At 42.8% G+C, this 18,632-nt stretch overlaps 1 protein-coding gene across 4 annotated transcripts; it reads left to right on the forward strand.

The window, feature by feature from the left end:
• Nucleotides 1-363: 363 nt before the first annotated feature.
• Nucleotides 364-18,233, forward strand: ZNF518B (zinc finger protein 518B). Of its 4 annotated transcripts, none has more exons than XR_001114055.2 (3): nt 364-473; nt 2,796-3,187; nt 4,780-6,919. XR_001114055.2 is itself a non-coding variant. In XM_030801245.1 (3 exons), the coding sequence occupies exon 3, from the start codon at nt 11,776-11,778 to the stop codon at nt 14,995-14,997; it is 3,222 nt and encodes a 1,073-aa protein (XP_030657105.1). In that variant the 5' UTR covers nt 364-473; nt 2,796-3,187; nt 11,565-11,775; the 3' UTR covers nt 14,998-18,233. The 4 variants fall into 4 exon arrangements, 3 of the variants coding, with proteins under 3 accessions (XP_030657105.1, XP_012355103.1, XP_030657106.1); XM_030801245.1 differs by lacking the exon at nt 4,780-6,919 and adding an exon at nt 11,565-18,233; XM_012499649.2 differs by lacking the exons at nt 2,796-3,187; nt 4,780-6,919 and adding an exon at nt 11,565-18,233 and having other exon boundaries at nt 385-473.
• Nucleotides 18,234-18,632: the final 399 nt, after the last annotated feature.

Consider the following 18,632-nt stretch of genomic DNA (forward strand, 5'->3'; position numbering starts at 1 on the left):
GCTCCTTTTCTCTCGCTTTCACTCACCCGCTGCAGGACTGCCGGCTCCAGGGGGGCAGGCGCCAAGGCCGCCCTCCGCGGGACCCGGTACCAGGCAGGCGCCCCGGGATGGCAGACTGGGCCAGGACCGAAGCCGAATCCTTCTTTTGCCTGCGGCATGGTTAAGTATGGACCTCGCTCGCTACGGTGCGAACGCGTTGGGTCAAGCTCTAAGCCCAGAAGTGGGGCTCGGCTGGGTCTGAGGCTCTCTGCTCCGGACAGTTTAGAAGCCCGGCGGGGGCGTGTGCAGCCTTAGAGACCTCAGGCGCCGGCCTCGCTGGAGCCGCGCCGCCGCTTCACATTGCGCACGCGCGGGGGCTGGCGCGGGCTCCGCCCCCCGTGTAGGGACCTACAGCGGGCGCGGCGCCGGCGGTCTGCGGCCGGCGGTGTAGACGCCCCTTCGCCGGGATCTGGCACCCGAATCCGGCCTGCCGGGTAAGTAGCTGAGCGGGAGGGCGAGGGCCCCCGGATCCGCGTGTACGTGACCGAAGTGCCGGCTGCGGCCGGGTCGTGGGACCGCGCGGGGCGGGGGCCTGCCGGGGCCAGGCCGGGGCGGGTCGAGCGGCCGCGGCCCCGCGTGCCCGCGCTGAGGGCTGGCGTCGTGGCAAGCGGCACCGGGAAGGCCGAACGCGGGCTCCGGCTGGTGGGCGTGGGGCAGCGGCTGGGGTGGGGGCCCAGGCCGCGGCTTGGCGCGCGTTGAGCAGGGACGCGGGCCCGGCCTGGGGTCAGGGTCCGGCCCGGCGCCCCCAGCTCCCCTTTGTGCGCCGCTATCCCGCAGACTCGCCCGATGCGCCGGGGCGACCGAGGCGGGGGTGGCGGCGTCCCGCGGGGCCGTTCGTGTGGCGCCGCTGGCCCGGCCTGCTCTCCCCGCCCCCAGCGTTATGAAGGATGCCTCCTCCGAGGGCTCCTACCGTCCGCGCCGAGCAGGAAGTGTCGTCAGGAGGCCATTTTTAAAGCCTCCTGCGGGCCTCGGAACTGAGCGTTGACGGTTTTGGTTTTCTTCGGTTGGAAGAACCCCGGCCTTCCCTCGCGGCTAGCGGGACGCGCCTGGGAGACGACGATGCGCCCGATGCACCCGGCCTCGTCCTCTGAGCGCCCAGGCTCAGGCGCGCTCGCCTCGGATGCTGCCTGCCATCGGGGGAGCGTGCCGACAATAAACTCGAAAACCAGTCTGGCATTGTCTTTCCTTGAGAGGGTCAGGGGTGGGCTAGTCCATCGAGGTCCTGCGCATCTTTTGCAGGGGGCGAGGACATAGGAGGTTGAGAAGAGATGAAGGTTTGAATTGTTCCAAATGCTGATGTCATTGTGGGACCTCCCCATCCCGGCCTGCCCGTCTTATCTTGTGTCCTTGGTGTTTGGGGCTCTGTAAAGCCAAGAAATTGCAGGGTTCAAAAGAATGAAAGTTTCTTAACTAGAAAGGAAAAGCCAAAAGAGCGAACGGGAGAAAACACTTAAGTCTTTATAAGTTGGGTAGTTAATGTATCCCGTTAAAATACCTCTGACTTTAAAAATTGGAATAATGAACGATTTATCAACGTAACATTAAAATATAAACTACTGAGCATTATGTCCTGTTTAAAAGTAGAAATCTACGTAGCTAAACTCTAATGTTGTATTAGAATCCTTAAACTATCCTAAGTTTAGATTTGAAATCACCAAGAATTAAGACAAACCTGGGTCTCCAGAAGCTTGCAGTACTCTTCTACCGTAGAGCAGAAACTGAGGATGGGAATGCATCTCTTTTCTCTCTTGAGCCACATATGCAAAGTTCAGCCCAGCATGTGATGTCAGTACACAGCCAACGGTTCAGAAAATATTGTTTTAGAAACCAATGTTATATACTGTTGTCTCTTTGAGTAGAATACAAATAGTTCTTTCTTTAAAATTGTGTGATATTGATATCTTTAATCTAGGATGCAATTTTTAAAAATTACTTTCATCTTGGATCAAATTTAGCCTTGAAAAATAACAGTTTTGTACGTAGACAGTTTGCTATGCTGATAACATTCATTGCAAATGCAATTTGAAAAGAGCAGACAAAGGATGGCATTCCTTTATTTATTGGGACTCCTTTCTGATGTGTTATGCCCAATCTGAAGATTTTAAAAATGCAAAATGGCAATTTAAAAAAATCCATTTAGATCTCTAGAGATTTATTTGCCTTTAAGAGGATCAGGGCCAGTTTTTGTGCAAAAGGAAGAACAAAGAATATTTTATTTTTGTCTCTGTGAAGGCTGCTCTTTCATTCATTCATTCACTCATTCTTTCAACCAGTACGAACCTTATTGAGTGCCTTCCTTGGCCAAACCCTTTGCTATTGATCATGATAAACAAGATCCTTACCAGGGAGGGTTTCCCCAATCATGATTGTTCTCAAACCGCCTGCTGTCTACTGCATTTTCTTTGTTATGCAAACCCAGCTAACTGCAATTTCCAGGATTCATCCTTGGAGTGAAAGCAGCTACAGATCAGCCAGTCTAAACATTGTCATCATGGGGTGAGGGTGGGGAGGCATCAAAATCAACTAGGGAGAATTTTAAACCATATGCCTGAGCCCCACCCTAGGAAATGGTAACCTCATTTGCTAGGTTGCATGTGAGTCCTGGGAATCCTTTTTAAGTTCCGTGGGTGACTTTGCCATACACCCCTGCTTGAGAACCACTTCTGGGGCTCATTCCCCTTATCTTCAACACAGCCTGAGAAACCAAGGCTGTGCCGGTCCAGGACTTAAACCCAAGTGTTTGGCTTCTGTTGCAGGCCTCTGTGCAGCACCTTGCTGACGCCCAGGGTTCTGATGTAGAAGCCTATACCAGGGCCTGAGGTTGTGAAACTCATGGCAGTCCACGCCTGAGAAGAGAAGGCCTGAAAGAGAAGGAAGAGCCCATGGGACTTGCCACGGTTTTGACTTATATCTGCAACTCCAAGGCTCCAGGCAGGAAGTAAGAACAGTGCTCAAGTGGCAGCAGATACTGACCATGGCTTCATTTCACAGCTTCACACAGCAGGGTAGCAGAAAACAAAGAATGTAAGATTGGACACAGTTGCTGCTGTTCACCAACTCTGTGATCTTCAGAAAGCCATATAGCTTCTCCAGACCTGTTCTCAGGGAAGAAGCAGATAACTGAAGGCTGGCTTTGAGAAGTTTCGAGGTAACATAGGAACCCGCTTATGCGGGCACTCTTTCCATCTGACTTGGGCCAAGGTGCTCCGGGATTGACAAGCAGCCAGCCACTGGGAGAGCACTCTGATCAGATCATTGATAGAACATTCACTACTCTACTTATCATACCCATTTACTTATCTCCATCTTATGTTAGACTCCTTAAAAACGGCAGCCCACAGCAGGTGTGGGGATAAAACAGTTCTGGGCAGTGCTCATTGTACTCACACTATGCCAGGCACTGTGCCAGGAACATTCAAATTTTTAAGAATCTACAAAGTAGATACCTCATTATACATCTTACAGAGAGCATCATTGGTGTTTCCAAGGTCACAGGGCTAGGCAAGGGTGGAACCCTGAGTCTGCTTGTCTGTTTGCCCCATTACAGCCCAGGGGTGGTGGCCTCACCCCACCTCCAGGCACCCACAAGAATATAAAATCTTGTACAAGGATGTCGATATTACTATTGCCATTCCCAAGTGCACCTGCACCTGTAATATCAGGTGGTTTGCAGCCTTGGCTGCATAGCTGCATATGAGAATCACCTGGGAAGCTTTTAAAACTCCCAATACCCCCACCTCTTCCCCAGTTACAGTGGAGTCTTGCGAGTGGTGGGGGACATCGTTATTTTTGAAGCTTCCAAGTAATTTTGGTGTGCAGTGGGGTGACCAGCTGTCCCAGGGACCTCCTGTAAAAAATAAGTTTAATATCCCGGGCACATGACACGCCAATTGCCCTAATGCAGCCAAGGTTAAGAACTACTGGTTTAATGGGAGATATTTTTTCTGTGCTTGATTATACTGTTTTATTAAACTCTGAATCCATTTCTTTCTGCAAATTTTTAAGGCAAAAAAGAAATGCGAAAATATACGTCTCATTTTTAGCACCTTTAGAGACCCGGAGTCATTTGATGTGCTTCATGACATAAAATTTTGTAATATGCCTTGTGATACTACCTTATTTTTATGATATATATTTTTTAATGCTTAACAAGAGCATATTTGCTCTTTCACATTTTTTTTTCACATACAAAGTTTAAGTTTTAGACATCAAGCACTCTAATACTGGCTATGTTCTTTTTTACAAAGAATTTTTTCTTAAAATGTTAAGAAAAAGCCTATAATATCACTTCCTTTGTTTTCTGATGTAGACTCAGTTGATGTGCACAGCAGTGTCAAGTCAATCTCCAAAATCCTCCCTGTAGGCAGGGTGGGGAGAAGACCCCCACTTCCTGCCGACTAATGAACTCATGTTGATATAGACCTTTCCCGCCTCAGATTCATTTGTTAAGCTAACCAGTATCTGCTTCTCTGGACATTACTGCACTCTTCTACCTGTGAAGCCATCTTAAAAAAATATATTGACTGATTTCTTAACGAAACATCTACTCTTTGCCAAGCGTAAAGTCACCTCACACTTGCATACACCCTTTTCTCATTTATCCTCACATCAGCTGTATAAATGAGAAATATTCTCATTTTATGAGTGAGAACATTCAAGCTCAGATAGGTTAACAAGTTTGAAATCATGTGCTAGTAAACCAAACACCTAGGTTTTGAACCTTGTTCTTGTTGTCCCAAGGTCATTATTCTCTACTGTGTTACACTCAGCTGCTTTCACCTGGAAAAGCAGAGGAATCGGGCTGTCTCCTGCCGCTGTCTTGGTCCATTCTGCTGCCCAAGCAGTACACTTGGTTTCAGATGGAAATCTAGGATCCCAAGGATGGTACATTTGTCGGCAGCATTTGGAAGTATTTTTCGTCATCAAGATGGCTATCAATTTGCAGTTCAGTCATCTCAGTGCAAGGTAGTTTGGCAAAAAGATTATGACACTTAATGGATTTTTTTCCTCTTTTAAATCTGTTTACCCAGCACTTTGTAGTATAATGCAATGTAATAACATTGCATTATTTTGAGCATAGTTTAGAAGCCAAGAAGATACTTTCAAACAGGCAACATAATTCAGTTATGGCCCAGATGTCCTGCCTTCCCCATCACACATTCATATTAATGGTCTTAAAAAGCTCTTTCTGAGGCGCCAATTTCTTCCTCAATATCATCCTACTGGGGAATTTTTGGCAGTTGATGTCTAATGTTGATTTTTTTTTTCCTGATCGATTTTAATTGTTTACTGGGCACTTTGGGGTAGAATTGTTTTAAAAATTTGGTTACTGGGAAAGCTAGACAAGCCTTTGCTATGGTGAAAGAGACAAAAGGAATATAGATATAATTTGTAAGTGCTTATGCCATTGGGCTTAATGCTTTGCATACATTATCTAGTTGGCATCTCCTGATCGCCCTTTAAGTTTGCTATGGTAAAGCATTATTCCTTGCTTGGCAATGCACAGAGAAAAATTATTTGCTGAAGGACCCTGCAAATGAGGGACGGGATCAGAGTTGGAACTGTAAACCTTTCCACTCCATTTCATGTGACCTTCATGGGTACGGCAGCTATACCCTGCCCCAGCAATGAGTATGGTAGAGCCACATTCAAAGGAGGACTTTGGGGTCAGAATTCCTGAAAAGAGCTGCTTAAGTTTGCTTCTACATCCAAAAACGATGTAGTCACAGTCAACTAACACTGAGCTTGCTGGGCATCTCATGAACAGAAATGTATGTGGTGGTCCATGTAGCATGTATGCAATATAATTGGCCACCCACCTTTCCTTTTCACATTAACATTTATCACAGAAACACATTCATTTGCTACAGGGATATTTCACACTTTGGCTGAACTTTGAGAGAAGTGGGTGAGGAAAAGGTAGTTCAGTAACTAGTTTATATATAAACCTAAATTGTAGCGAGTACTCTTGTAGTTGGAGCATCTTTTCTATGGTAATTATAAATGGCTGTTAGCCCCTTTGCACTAAAGCTAGGTGGGTGGTTTTGCCACAGAGGTAAATTATCTTTTGGGCTGTATAACCAAACAAATAAGATTAAAATATAAAGTGAGATTCAGGGCATGTTCTGAATACAGCAGTTAACTAGGCAGCCAAGAAAACTGTATTTTAGCCCCTCTGACTATGTGATTGGTATTTTTTAAATTAAAAAATGGAAAATAATATTTTTAACAGCTTATGATATGTCAGTCATTTAATCCTCACAGTAACTCTGTGGGGTAGGTAGGTACTGTTTCCATCTCATTTTACAGGTGAGGAGTTAAAACAGTTTGCATACCCAGGTGGTATATCTAGAAAGTGATAGAGCTGGGATTTTAAACCTTATAATCTGATTCCAGAATCTCTAGCTTTAAACACTATGTTACCACTTATTTCTCTTCGAATTCTATTGAGCATTAGATGTTTCCAATATTTAGAAGTCAAATGCTTCGTTTTTAATAGGAACTTACACAGTCTTTTATGTTTTTTTATAGCCCTCAATGTCACTGATGTGGATTCTTCCAAACTCGATACTTTGTTTGTTTTTATGTCCCCATAATAAGTCTTTAAGAAAACAGGGCAAGTGAGCTCAAAATCAAAAGAAAACCCACCAACAGTGAATGCATTCAGGGCTATTTCCAGGTCTTTACTTTGAAGAAAGATAAGACTCAGTCGAGAGAGCACATCTGTGACACACTGTGCCACTTGCCTTTGGTGCATGGCAGTCATCTTTGACTCATGCTGTATGTCATTCTACATTAGAAAACTCACTGTATGTTGCTAAATAATTTTTTGAAAACAGGCAAATTAATAAATGGACATCTTATTTATTATGCCATAAAATGGTATTATTTTCTGTGTTTTTGAGAGCTTTCCTAAGCTATCTGAAAGTCCTAAGACGCCAAATGCAGAGGCTTTTGCAACAGATGTTGAGAGTTTGCACAGTAGGCAAACACTGACCCTGCTGTTAATAGTGATTTATTGAGTACCCTTTCAGTGCCAGCATACCCATGCACAGCTTTGTCTCTGGTGTCTTTTGTACTCCTTGGTCATCCATCCGCAGAGTCATAACTTGCCAAGAGGACTCAGCTTCACAGGTGTGTATACTTGGATGTGAACCATGGAGGACGTTGTGTGGAAGGGACAGGCTGAGAGCCTTTTACACAGATATGCTTGCTGTCCCTCAGGAGTGTCCACGTGTAAATACCAACATCAGAACCATCTTCATTCTTCCATGTGGCTGTGTCCATTTACCTTGTTTTGGAGTATTACATCTGAGATGCATTTTCACCTGTCACTAGACACACAGGTTACAAAGCCCAAAGAGAAGTCCCATCTACTTGTTATGAAGAAACCTCACATCTTTTTCACTTGCACAGAGGGATGTGGCAATGTAGTAACATTGCATTATTTTGAGCATAGTTCAGAAGCCAAGAAGATACTTTCAAACAGGTGACATAATTCATTTATGGCCCAGATGTCCTGCCTTCCCCATCACACTGCATTTGCTAATAATCATGGCAGCATGCTTCATATTGGCACGTGCTCCTATGGATTCTTAATTCAAAATAACTGCTGAGAAAGTTTTGCAGAGGCCTCTCCAAGACTCTGCCTTCCTCATGCATTCTGGCTGGCTTGGTGTATTCTCTGGGGACTTTCCTTGGCTGGGATGCTCTCCATTCCTTGCTGATGGACGTGATATTACTGCCCAGTCTGTCTCAGATTTTCAAGTATTCAGTTTTAGAATAAATGATACCTTCCTGCCCCCAACTTTTGAAAGGACCTAGAGAGAAAAATGTCAAAAGTGCCTTCTGGGATTTTTGAAGATTCCTGGGGGCTGAGCAAGAGGCTGAAACACTGAAAATGAGCCAGTGGAATCCTGGTTTGGATGATTGTTCAAATATAGGAATCTTGTCACATGACTTAGTTGAGAATTTCTTAGGGCTAATATAGAGGGTGTTGTGTTGAAATAGTTGGTAAGCAAATTGTGGCAGGCAGGTTTCTTTCTCACACACCAGTATTACAAGACTGGTAGATCAGAGCATAAACAGATATCAACTTGTATGCAAATCTTTGGAACAGAATTGAGAACTGAGGATGAGAGATGTACAGATTGGTAACTGGTTGATCAAGAGGAATTAAGTTTATTTTTATTGCTCCAGAGTCAAGGCAGAACAAGGAAATTTACAGGAAAGCTGATTTCTGTTTCATTTAAGGGTAAATTGTTGATAATGAGAACTATGTGAATATAAAATTGGCTGCCTATAGAGGGAAGTGGTTTTTTGTTTATGGCAATATTAAACTATCAGCTGCATGGTCAATTGGAGAAGATGTTTTAAGAATTTAAATATTCTCAGAAGCTTCAACCAGTAATTTGAAATGCTGGCTTTTCATCAGGATTACCTAGGGTGCCTTTACAAGCCACAAAAATCTCCTTTCCTTCCTTCTCTCCTGAGACTTAGATTCACTCGCTTTGAGATGAAGCCTGGGAAATTGTCCATTTTTGCTCTGATTCTGAGGCTTTTCCAAGTTGAGAACTGCTGGACCAGATCTCCCTTATCACCAGTTTTAAGCCTTTTCATTCCTTAGGCTTTGGTTTTCTTGGGTTCTGGCTGCTGCTGCAGCTTTTCCGTTTTACCTGGATAACAATGTTGACATGACTATGTTGATGATAGTAGCATTCTTTAGATGATAAAGTGTGTGATTTCGAGGATCAGCAGCGTCAGACTGGGCATAGAAGTCATGGGCCTTTTTTTAATAGATAATAAGAGATGCAGGTAAGTTCTTGCTTGAGGTCTCTTGATGAGCAACAGAAATCCTGGGAGTTACTTCTGTCTTCCTTCACTAAAGCCTCTGAAAATTTGGAAATTAAAGTGTGTGCCAGCTTCTCATAATGACTCCTCTGATAGTTGTGTTGTCTCTACCAGAAATGCAGTGTAATGTGAAAGGCCTTATCTTTGCCCATGTGTTGTTTGCCAGCTTGAGGCATTCATGTGTCCTGTCCAAAATCATAGTCCCCTTACACAGGTATGTGTTTGAACATTGAGGGGAGAGATGTTTCCCCAACCCCCCACTGCAACCCTGCAGGCCTCCATCTGCTTGATGTCTAAGTGTTGTATGCATACTTAAGATAGGGCAAGTCTGATTGAGGGCTTGAGATTTCATGCTGGAAATTGCTTTTGAAGAAGGTGACTATCTTTCACAAAAGTAGAGTAGGAAAGGACAACACTGCCAGAAAAAATACAGCTTGTCATCAGATATGATGTGTTATTTTGGTGCTTTCCAAAGGGCAGGTTTTACGCCAGATCTGAGTGTGTTACTGTTGTATCTCTTGAGCCCCTGTGGAGGGGCTTTTTTAAACTCCCCCACGTCAGTCTTTCAGACTACCTTTATATGGTTCTTGGCTTGTTAGCATTGTGCCAGAAGGAAGCTACCTGTGTTGCCACCCATCATTGTCATTGAACAAACACTGACTGAGTCCCTCTGGGTGCCTCTTTTTTTTTTTTTTTTTTTGAGACAGAGTCTCGCTCTGTTGCCCAGGCTGGAGTGCAGTGGCGCAATCTCGGTTCACTGCAGGCTCCGCATCCCGGGTTCACGCCGTTCTCCTGCCTCAGCCTCCCAAGTAGCTGGGACTACAGGCGCCCGCCACTGTGCCCAGCTAATTTTTTGTATTTTTAGTAGAGACGGGGTTTCACCATGGTCTCGATCTCCTGACCTCGTGATCTGCCCTCCTCAGCCTCCCAAAGTGCTGGGATTACAGGCGCGAGCCACCACGCCCAGCTCTGGGTGCCTCTTGACACTTGGAGAAGGACTCGAAAATTTCAAAAGTCTTCTCTTATACTCTAGCGTTCTTATACTCTAGCATTCTAATCATCATGGTGGCTCTGGGAGGGATTGGATGATTGTTCCTAATTCTAGTTGCCAGATGAAAAACTGAGGTTCAGAAGATCTAAGTGACTTTCTTAAGTCATGAAAGAAAGGCTTTTAGCAGATTCCAAACTAGAATGGATTTTGTTATGCTCCTAGTTTGGCATATTCTGGGAAATTAAGTGTCTTTAAAGATTGTATAAAAGAGTCACTGTGGCCAGGTGCAGTGGCTCACGCCTGTAATCCCAGCACTTTGGGAGGCTGAGGCAGGCAGATCAACCTGAGGTCAGGGGTTCAAGACCAGCCTGGCCAACATGGAGAAACCTTGTCTCTACTAAAAATACAACATTAGCCGGGCATAGTGGTGCAAACCTGTAATCCCAGCTACTCAGGAGGCTGAGGCAGGAGAATTGCTTGAACCCTGGAGGCGGAGGTTGTGGTGAGCCAAGATTGCACCATTGCACTCCAGCCTGGGCAATAAGAGTGAAACACTGTCAAAAAAAAAAAAAAAAAAAAGTCACTCTGTGTATATTGGAGTGCTTACTTGCTCTAGAAAACATTTGTCACCTCTTGTGTCCCAGGCCAGGCCATCCGTGATCTTTCTGCTCCAGCCTCTCCCCTGCTATGTCCGTACAATACTGGGTTATTGTCTCTTCTGGAACATGTCCCCTGTTCCCCATTCCCCTTGCTGTTCCTCACGAGCAGCAGGCCCACTTCCCACAGATCTTTGCCTTTTCTCTGCTTGAAACACCCCTTTTCCAGCAGCCACAGTGCTCACTGTGGTTGCCCCCAGGTCTCTGCTCAGACATGAACTTAGCATGAGGCCTTTTCTGACTGTCTTCACCTCCATACCCAGCCCCGCAACCTCATCACCGTGGCCTTCCCTGTCCTGTTGGCATTGCTTTTTTCCCAAGTATCTTATCACCATTGGCAAATGTGTAATCTGTTTCCCCGTCTGCAATGTGTGCATCACCCGGAGAGGGACTGATTTGCTTTCATTCACTGCCTTACAGCACATTTGAGTAATGCCCAGCACATAGTAGATTCCCAATAAGATGCTGCAGCAGGCTTGCTAACATTGTCAGTATTATGGGCGTCTTAGTACTCATGAAAGCAAATTAAGCGTGTGAGTGAGAGAGTTGGTATTCAAGCTGATAATAAGCTATAATGTAGAAATAAATGTGAACACCCCAGGTCAAAGCCCTAGCTCTACCACTTGATAACTAACTTGTTCAAAAACTGAACCGAGAGTGTTCTGTATAACATTTTTGTGAAGCTAATATGAAATTATACCTGTGAAAGATGTGCTCACTGACACTTGAAAATGACTTGGTGATCAAAGGCTGTCCTGAATGGCTGCTATGATGTCCTTGTTCCTAGTATATCTGTGTTCATTCATGATTTGGCTAAAGTGGTAATTTATAGGGGGCTGAGTTTGAAAATGTTTTCAATTTAAGCTTACTTGCCAACTCTGTTGTGTTATTGTTATAACATGCATCTAAAATCATATGTTGAGATTTACCATAAAATGTCCAAGGCCATTAAAATATAGGATAAGTTTGTTAATAGCTTAGCCAAACTCTTATATTAATCATGCTTTATAATTTTTGTTTTCGTTTAGTGTTACCTGGAATGTCAGAGAGCTGAAAGCAGTCATATTTTGGGATCATGCACCTACTGTGGCAGTATATAAAAAAAAATAATTAAGTATGCACCCAAGAAGTAGCTGCGCCCCTACCCATCACAAACTGTATAGAAGGATATCTCCTAAGGATTTTATCATGTGAAAACTTGCTGAATTTTAGTTGGCTCTTTTTAGAAATGCAGATAAGATGAAGGATATTGGACAGCAGCTATACACTACACACTTGAACGGTGGACATAATTCCTTGACCATGTCACCCAAACAGCCTGATGCTAATGGAGCACCTCGGCCAGATAGACAAGAAGCACAAACCCTTTTGTATCAAGGCTCAGAGGCAGAGGCTGCCATGATGACCATTGCTACATGTGCAAAGTGCAAAAGTGTTCACAAGATCTCTCTTCAAGATTTGCAGAAGGGTACAGGGAAGGACGGTATGTATGTCTGCTTCCAGTGCAGCCTCAGTGCAGCTCCTCCCAATTTTCATTTTGTGAGCAATAATCCCAGTGCTACTCATGTTGGAAATAAAACTGAAAACTTCTCAAGTTCTGTCAATAACAAATTTAAGATAAGGAACTTTAAGCCAGGCAAATACTATTGTGATAAATGTCGATTCTCCACAAAGGACCTGCTGCAGTACAAAAAGCACACCCTTCAACACGAGGAGATTAAATTCATTTGTTCTCACTGCAGCTACATTTCGTATACGAAAGGAGAGTTTCAGAGGCATTTGGTGAAACACACAGGCGTATTCCCTTATCAGTGTGAGTATTGTGACTATGGTGCTATTAGAAATGATTATATTGTCAAACACACGAAGAGAGTACATGAAAGGGCAGGTGCGAAACGGCCAGTCAAAGCTGTTGCCAAGCTGGAGCCAAAAAGAACCGGAACTTCAAAACAAAACCCAGAGTTTCTAAAAGCTTCCAATCCACGGACTACATTTCAAAATAAGTGGTCAGATCAACTGTCAGGTTTCTCTCTCCATGCAAATAAAGACAAAATGCACAATATCATGTTGTTACCTGAACCAAAGGAATACCAAAAAGATGTAGTTTGTATTCCAAATAAAATGACCCTGTCTGAGCCAAATGAAGTGAACCTATTTGAAAACAAAAATGTTGAAGTAGAAGTGTTATCCCCTGCGAAAGAACCTGTTCAGCCAGGTATGCCATTGACGGTTGTTGCACCAGCAGAACTAGTTGTCCCTGCAAACTGTTTAGCCCAGTTGATAGACGTGAAGGTTGTCAATGGTACACAGCAGCTTGTTCTGAAACTGTTTCCGCTGGAAGAAAATAATTGCCTTGAAGCTGGGAGGGGTAATGGAGGTAATTCTGAACGTATGGTGAAAGAGAAGGGTTCAAATGAACAAGAAAAAGTACTTTCTGCAGAAAAAAAGTCACTGACAGTTGACGGGAATGTTGGAAAACTCGTAGGCATTGATAGTTTTCAACCTTCAGTTCAGAAACAGCTTAAAAATGTGAAATGGTTAAGGTCTTATGATTTTATTATGCCAAATTCTAGTGTGCACAACAATGGAAAATCCTTCATTAATTCGGAAACAATTGAGGATTTTCAGAAAAAAAATAATTTGTATCCACATAGAACTGCTTTTCCTTCCGTTGCCTTAAAAGGTCATTCTCTAGCATCTGTATTTAAAAACAGTGTTTTACGTAGTCTTGGAGCTGCATCAAACCCTTTTCCATATAAAGCTGCTGTTTGTTTTGCTGAAAATGGAAGAAATTTACACAGTAACTCACAGCCGTTACTCCCTTTTGCTGCATCACCTGCAACCTTTTCCTTCTCTGGAGAAAAGGGCTTATTGCCTGTAAGTGAAAATGACTTGGAATCTACAAGTAAAATCAGTATTCCTGTGAAAATGGTTTCCTGTAATAGGAAGCAGGAAGATAACCAGACAGAGGAACACAAGGCAGTTTCAACTGTAGGCCAGATTTCCTCTCAACGTAAGAGTGAGTATTTACATATAAACATAACTGGAGAAGATAGATCTCAACAGCCTGGGGATAAGCCTTTGGAATTAAAGAATTCTGAAAGGACTAACAACACTAATGATGGCCCAGTCATCTCATCAGTATTTTCTCTGAGCTCTGGATCTGAAAATGTCCCCGAGGGCATTAAGTGGAATAGCTCAACGTCTAAAATAAAGTCAATTGAACTGTTGCGCAGAAAGATAGCTCAGTTAATTGAGTCCTGTGGCAAGCCTTCATCTTTGGCTTCAAGTAGTGCACATCGTCGCTCTGTAGGGCAGGCATCAAAGGGAACTTCAAAAGCTACCTCTGAAGGTATTCAAGAAATCAACGTGTCACTCACTGGTCCTGGCCATTCCACAGGTCCTCTTCAGAAACCTCCGAATGATGGTGGTGTTACTGGTAATAGACAGCTTACTCATCAACAAATATATCCACACTTTGCAGATGGCAGTAATAGGAAAACCAAAAGCAGAGTGGCCAGGAAGACTCATGCTGCCACGCCAGTGTTAATCCCCAAAGGGGCTGTGTTGAGGGTTCTTAATTCCTCTAAGAATGCCCACATCATAGAGGCTACATGTGAAGCACCTGTCAGCATATCTTGCAGTGAAACACAGTTAATAAAACCAGTTCCATTTTGCCCTGTGAAACAGGCGGACTCAGACTTACAGCCTTTAAGAAGTGAAAGGGGGCCAATAGATATGTCCCAAAATATCGAGACACCTCTGCGGCCTAAACTGAGAAAAGAGAGTGCTGTCTGTAACACCATCCATAAAAAAACTGGCCTCTTGTATGGACAGCAAGGAAGCAGTGAATTAAATAAGCAAGGGAGACTGCTTTCCAGAAGTCTTTCTATAAGTAGAAATAAAAGCAAACAAGTACACTTATCCAGGAAGAAAAACAAAATTCAGGCTGAGCCCAGCCGCTGTCTCAAGGATCCTTCAGTTTTTCAGGTTGCAAGGCAACTAAGACTGATAGCAGCTAAGCCAGATCAGTTGATTAAGTGTCCCCGTCGGAACCAGCCAGTCATTGTGTTAAACCACCCTGATGTGGACTCACCAGAAGTGACCAATGTGATGAAGGTAATAAATAAATACAAAGGCAATGTCCTTAAAGTTGTTTTATCAGAGAGGACTAGGTGTCAGCTAGGCATCAGACGGCATCATGTACGCCTGACTTACCAGAATGCGGAAGAAGCCAGTCAAATTAAAAGGCAAATGATGTTGAAAATGAAACTCAAAAAAGTTCATAAAAACAACTACCAGGTAGTGGATTCCTTGCCTGATGATTCTTCACAGTGTGTATTTAAGTGCTGGTTTTGTGGGCGGCTGTATGAAGACCAGGAAGAGTGGATGAGTCATGGCCAACGGCATTTGATAGAAGCAACTAGAGATTGGGATGTTCTTTCCTCCAAGGGCAAATAAGTAAGCAGTTACTCTTTAAAGCAAGTTATCTTTTAGTTTATTCTGGTTTGGAGTCCCTCCACCAAGATTCAGTAGGAGAAATACAGACTGTAGAAATGAGAGGACTGCAAATTCTTCAGAACTGTAGGAATATTGGGAGCTAGGAGTCTGAACCTGAAATAATGTGATTGGACCCCAGAATGTATTTGAAGGCTCTGAAATTGTACACGCAAATTGGTACATGCGCATTTTTCTGGAGAGAGCCTGTGAAACTGAACAGATTTTCAGTGGGATCTGAGACTTTTCTTTGTTTAGCACCCCGTTTTCTGAGTACATACAAATCTTTCATAATCCATTCAGAGGGGCAGATTGAGAATGTTTTACACATGCTCTTCATATAAATGCTACAGAAAAACCTTTGTTTTGGTGTGCACATCCATTTTGTTTTTGCTTTGTGTTCTGAGTATTTGATGCACAATGGAAATTCTATTTTCTACTTTACTGTCTTCAATTTGGTTATAGAGAAATGGCCATTCTTTTACTCCCTCCCTGGTTTTGTAATACTCTGGAGTGTTCCGTATAGCACAAAGAGTTTTGCTTTTACTGGCCATTTTAAAGAATGTTTTCAACTGCTTGCCTGAATTTACTCCTTTCACAGCAAGTATTGGAAGAAAGATAACATTTTCAAATATTTAACTTTTGCTTTCTTTAAAATACATTGGTTTATGACATATGGGAAGGGAACGTACCTTTTTGCAAAGACAAAAAGAGATTGCAAAAGGAAAATAACTAAAACTGTTTTCTCTTTGCCCATAACACTCCTAGAAACATAGGTGACCAATTTAAAATGCTAGGGAACAGGCTTACAACATAGGTAAAACTCGCAAACACAGTTCAAGGTAGGCTCATAAAGTTGTGCAAGGGGTTTCATATGCCTTTTAGTTTTCATTTGGGATTCATCCAAAGACCGTGGGTGGATGCTGTCTGTTCTCTCTTCTTGATCCCTTTGATTCATGGACACTAGACTCCCTTTGCCATTTCTTCTGAACAGGCCCTCCTGTGGACTAGCACAACTTCCTTGCCCACTGTTTCTTCCGTTCTGTGCCTTTGAGACCCCTTAAGGTTTTTCCTCATGAAATTACTAGAAAATGGCAGGAATCAACAAAATGGAGACCTCCCACTGTTTTTGCTAAAGTTACAGGAACATGATCCCTAGTTTTCATTGATAGTAATGCTGTTTCTAATTTGTCTTAACCGCATTCATGCTTACCCGCTGCCCAGCTTTCTCAGGGAAGCAACTCTGGGAACACTCCTTCCACTCCCCTCTCTACCAACATATGTCAGGACTGTCATTTATCTACACAACACAAAAGTGTTCTTTAGAAAAAGGCCCACCCCCTGCACAAGCATAGCCTCTTGGGCAGATAGGTGGCTGGGTAAATGCTTAAGACAGGATTCTAGCTTTCACTTGCCTGTGCAGCTGGGCACTGACCTTCAGGTAGAGCACAGATGGCACAACCCCGAGGCAGCCCCAACTTGCATTTCCTTCCCTCCAGGGGCTATTCCTGCCTTAGGCGATTTGTGGGGTGCAGTGAATGAAACTAAAGAGTTGTTACACCCGAAAAAGATACCAGTGATTTTTTATTGGGTAGTCGATTCTGGAGACACTTTTTTTTTTTCACATGGCAAAGTCTTAGATTCCAGTAGATGGAATTGAGGTCCTTTGTAGTTTGTTCTCATTACAGATAATCAACATTTCTTTTGTATAATTCAATACATGATCATCAAGTTAATTGGTTAATTTTTATTGAAATTTAAAACTTGCATTTTTATATATGTGTATGTGTGTACACATAAAAATATTTTTTACCATATGAAAATTGCAGTAGCTAATTTTCTGATTTCCTATTTTATAATGATACATGGGCTGGAAAAATGTAGAATGTTTTTATATTCTAGAAATTTATTTTGGAAGTACATTTTTATAAGGGTCTAATCTCACTTTTGGAAAATGAAAGCACAGGAATGATGGGGTCTGGTTTATGTGAACAAGTGAGTAGAAACCCCTGTGGATCATTTTATTACTGCATTTAGTCCCCGTGCATTTTTATTTGGTGCTTTTTAGGAAGTAGATCTTTGGTACCATTTCACTACGTAAAGGAGAGCATTCAAAGTTTTATCCATGTTATATATTGTACTCCTGTGGCATGAAAAATAGCTCCCGAGATACGGAGAGGAGAGGAGTGAAGAAGAAAAGGCTGTGTTGTTTTTTTTTTCCCCCACTTTTTTATCTCCTATTCCTCACCACATAGTGCTCGTTCCTGAAAAGCTGGACTGAGAATTGGCCTTGAATCAGGTCAGGGTGTTAACTGTTAACATGAAGTATTTGCACTTCGCAGCATCAACTGTTTTTCAAGCGTTAGCTAAAAACACAACTTGCATACTTTGATGGAGCTTAATTACGTGGGTAGAATATGTAGCAAAGCTTTTTAGGATTTGCAGAACTAGAATACCTTTTAAGGAATTAAAAAGTGTTTCTGGAAGTCAAAAATGGGAAAGCAAAAAGTAGCTGTCCTCCCTAAAGAGCTTTAGAAGATAGCTTAACCTGTAGGTACATGTTAGGAAATAAACACATTTCTAACAAAACAAGGGAGTAGAGGCAGACCTGTGTTGAGTATTTGCGTGTGTTCTTAATTTTGAAGGACCTCCAATCACTACATTTTGTTAATACTACCAATAAAATCATTTTAAACTTATTTTTTAAAGTAGGTTTTCTTCCTTTGGCGGACCAGAAGTGAGAGATTGTTACATTTAGGATATAGACAAATAGAGTAAAAGTTAAAAAAAAAAAGAAAACCTGACTCAAAGTATACTCTAATAGACTATATTATATTCAATTTTGTATCCCCAGTCCAGAACATCTTGTAAGCCTTCATTAAGGGCCACCTGCTGTCTGTTGAACTAGACTGAACAAAATATATTGTCTCAAAAGCTCCATCCCTTTTTCTTTAGGACATGTTATATAATCCATCCCAGAAATTGAAGATGTGATGCTGCTCAGCCTTTGGAATAATTTTTAAATCTGTAAATGTCTATATGAGCAGAAACAAAACATTGTGTAACATGTTTTAAGCATTATTGTAATTCCTGTGTTAACAGTTTGTGTGTCTGCTGCTCTGGTTTTGAAACGTTTGTATATATAGGAGTTGGCATAAATTTTGTTAAATAAAGCAACAAAAATTTTCTTTGCCCTTTGATTTCAAACGTTATGCAGGTAACTATTACGTAGCCTGTTTGTATTATGCATTTCTGAGTCAAAGGCAAGGCATCATTCTACGTAACAGGTGTTTTGAATTCTACCAGAGTATGTTTCGAATTAGATGCAATGATGGGATGGTTAACCTTGCAGACCCTAATATTAGGCCAGGTTATGTTTTTATTTTGTTTTGCTTGCAGATTTCACAAGAGGTGCTGGTTTGGACAGCAGTGGCAATTTTCCTGCCATGGTTAGTGGCCTCAGCAGAGAATGTATGTGGGCCTTTAACCTGCCTTACATGTCTTGGGTAGAAGAGTTCCCAATCAGTGATGAGCCCCTGGACCCCTGGACCACGTGTACTTGCACTATTGATGTCATCTCTCCAAATGATCTCTTGCCA

Source organism: Nomascus leucogenys, chromosome 20 (assembly GCF_006542625.1).
Source record: "Nomascus leucogenys isolate Asia chromosome 20, Asia_NLE_v1, whole genome shotgun sequence".
NCBI lineage: Eukaryota > Metazoa > Chordata > Mammalia > Primates > Hylobatidae > Nomascus > Nomascus leucogenys.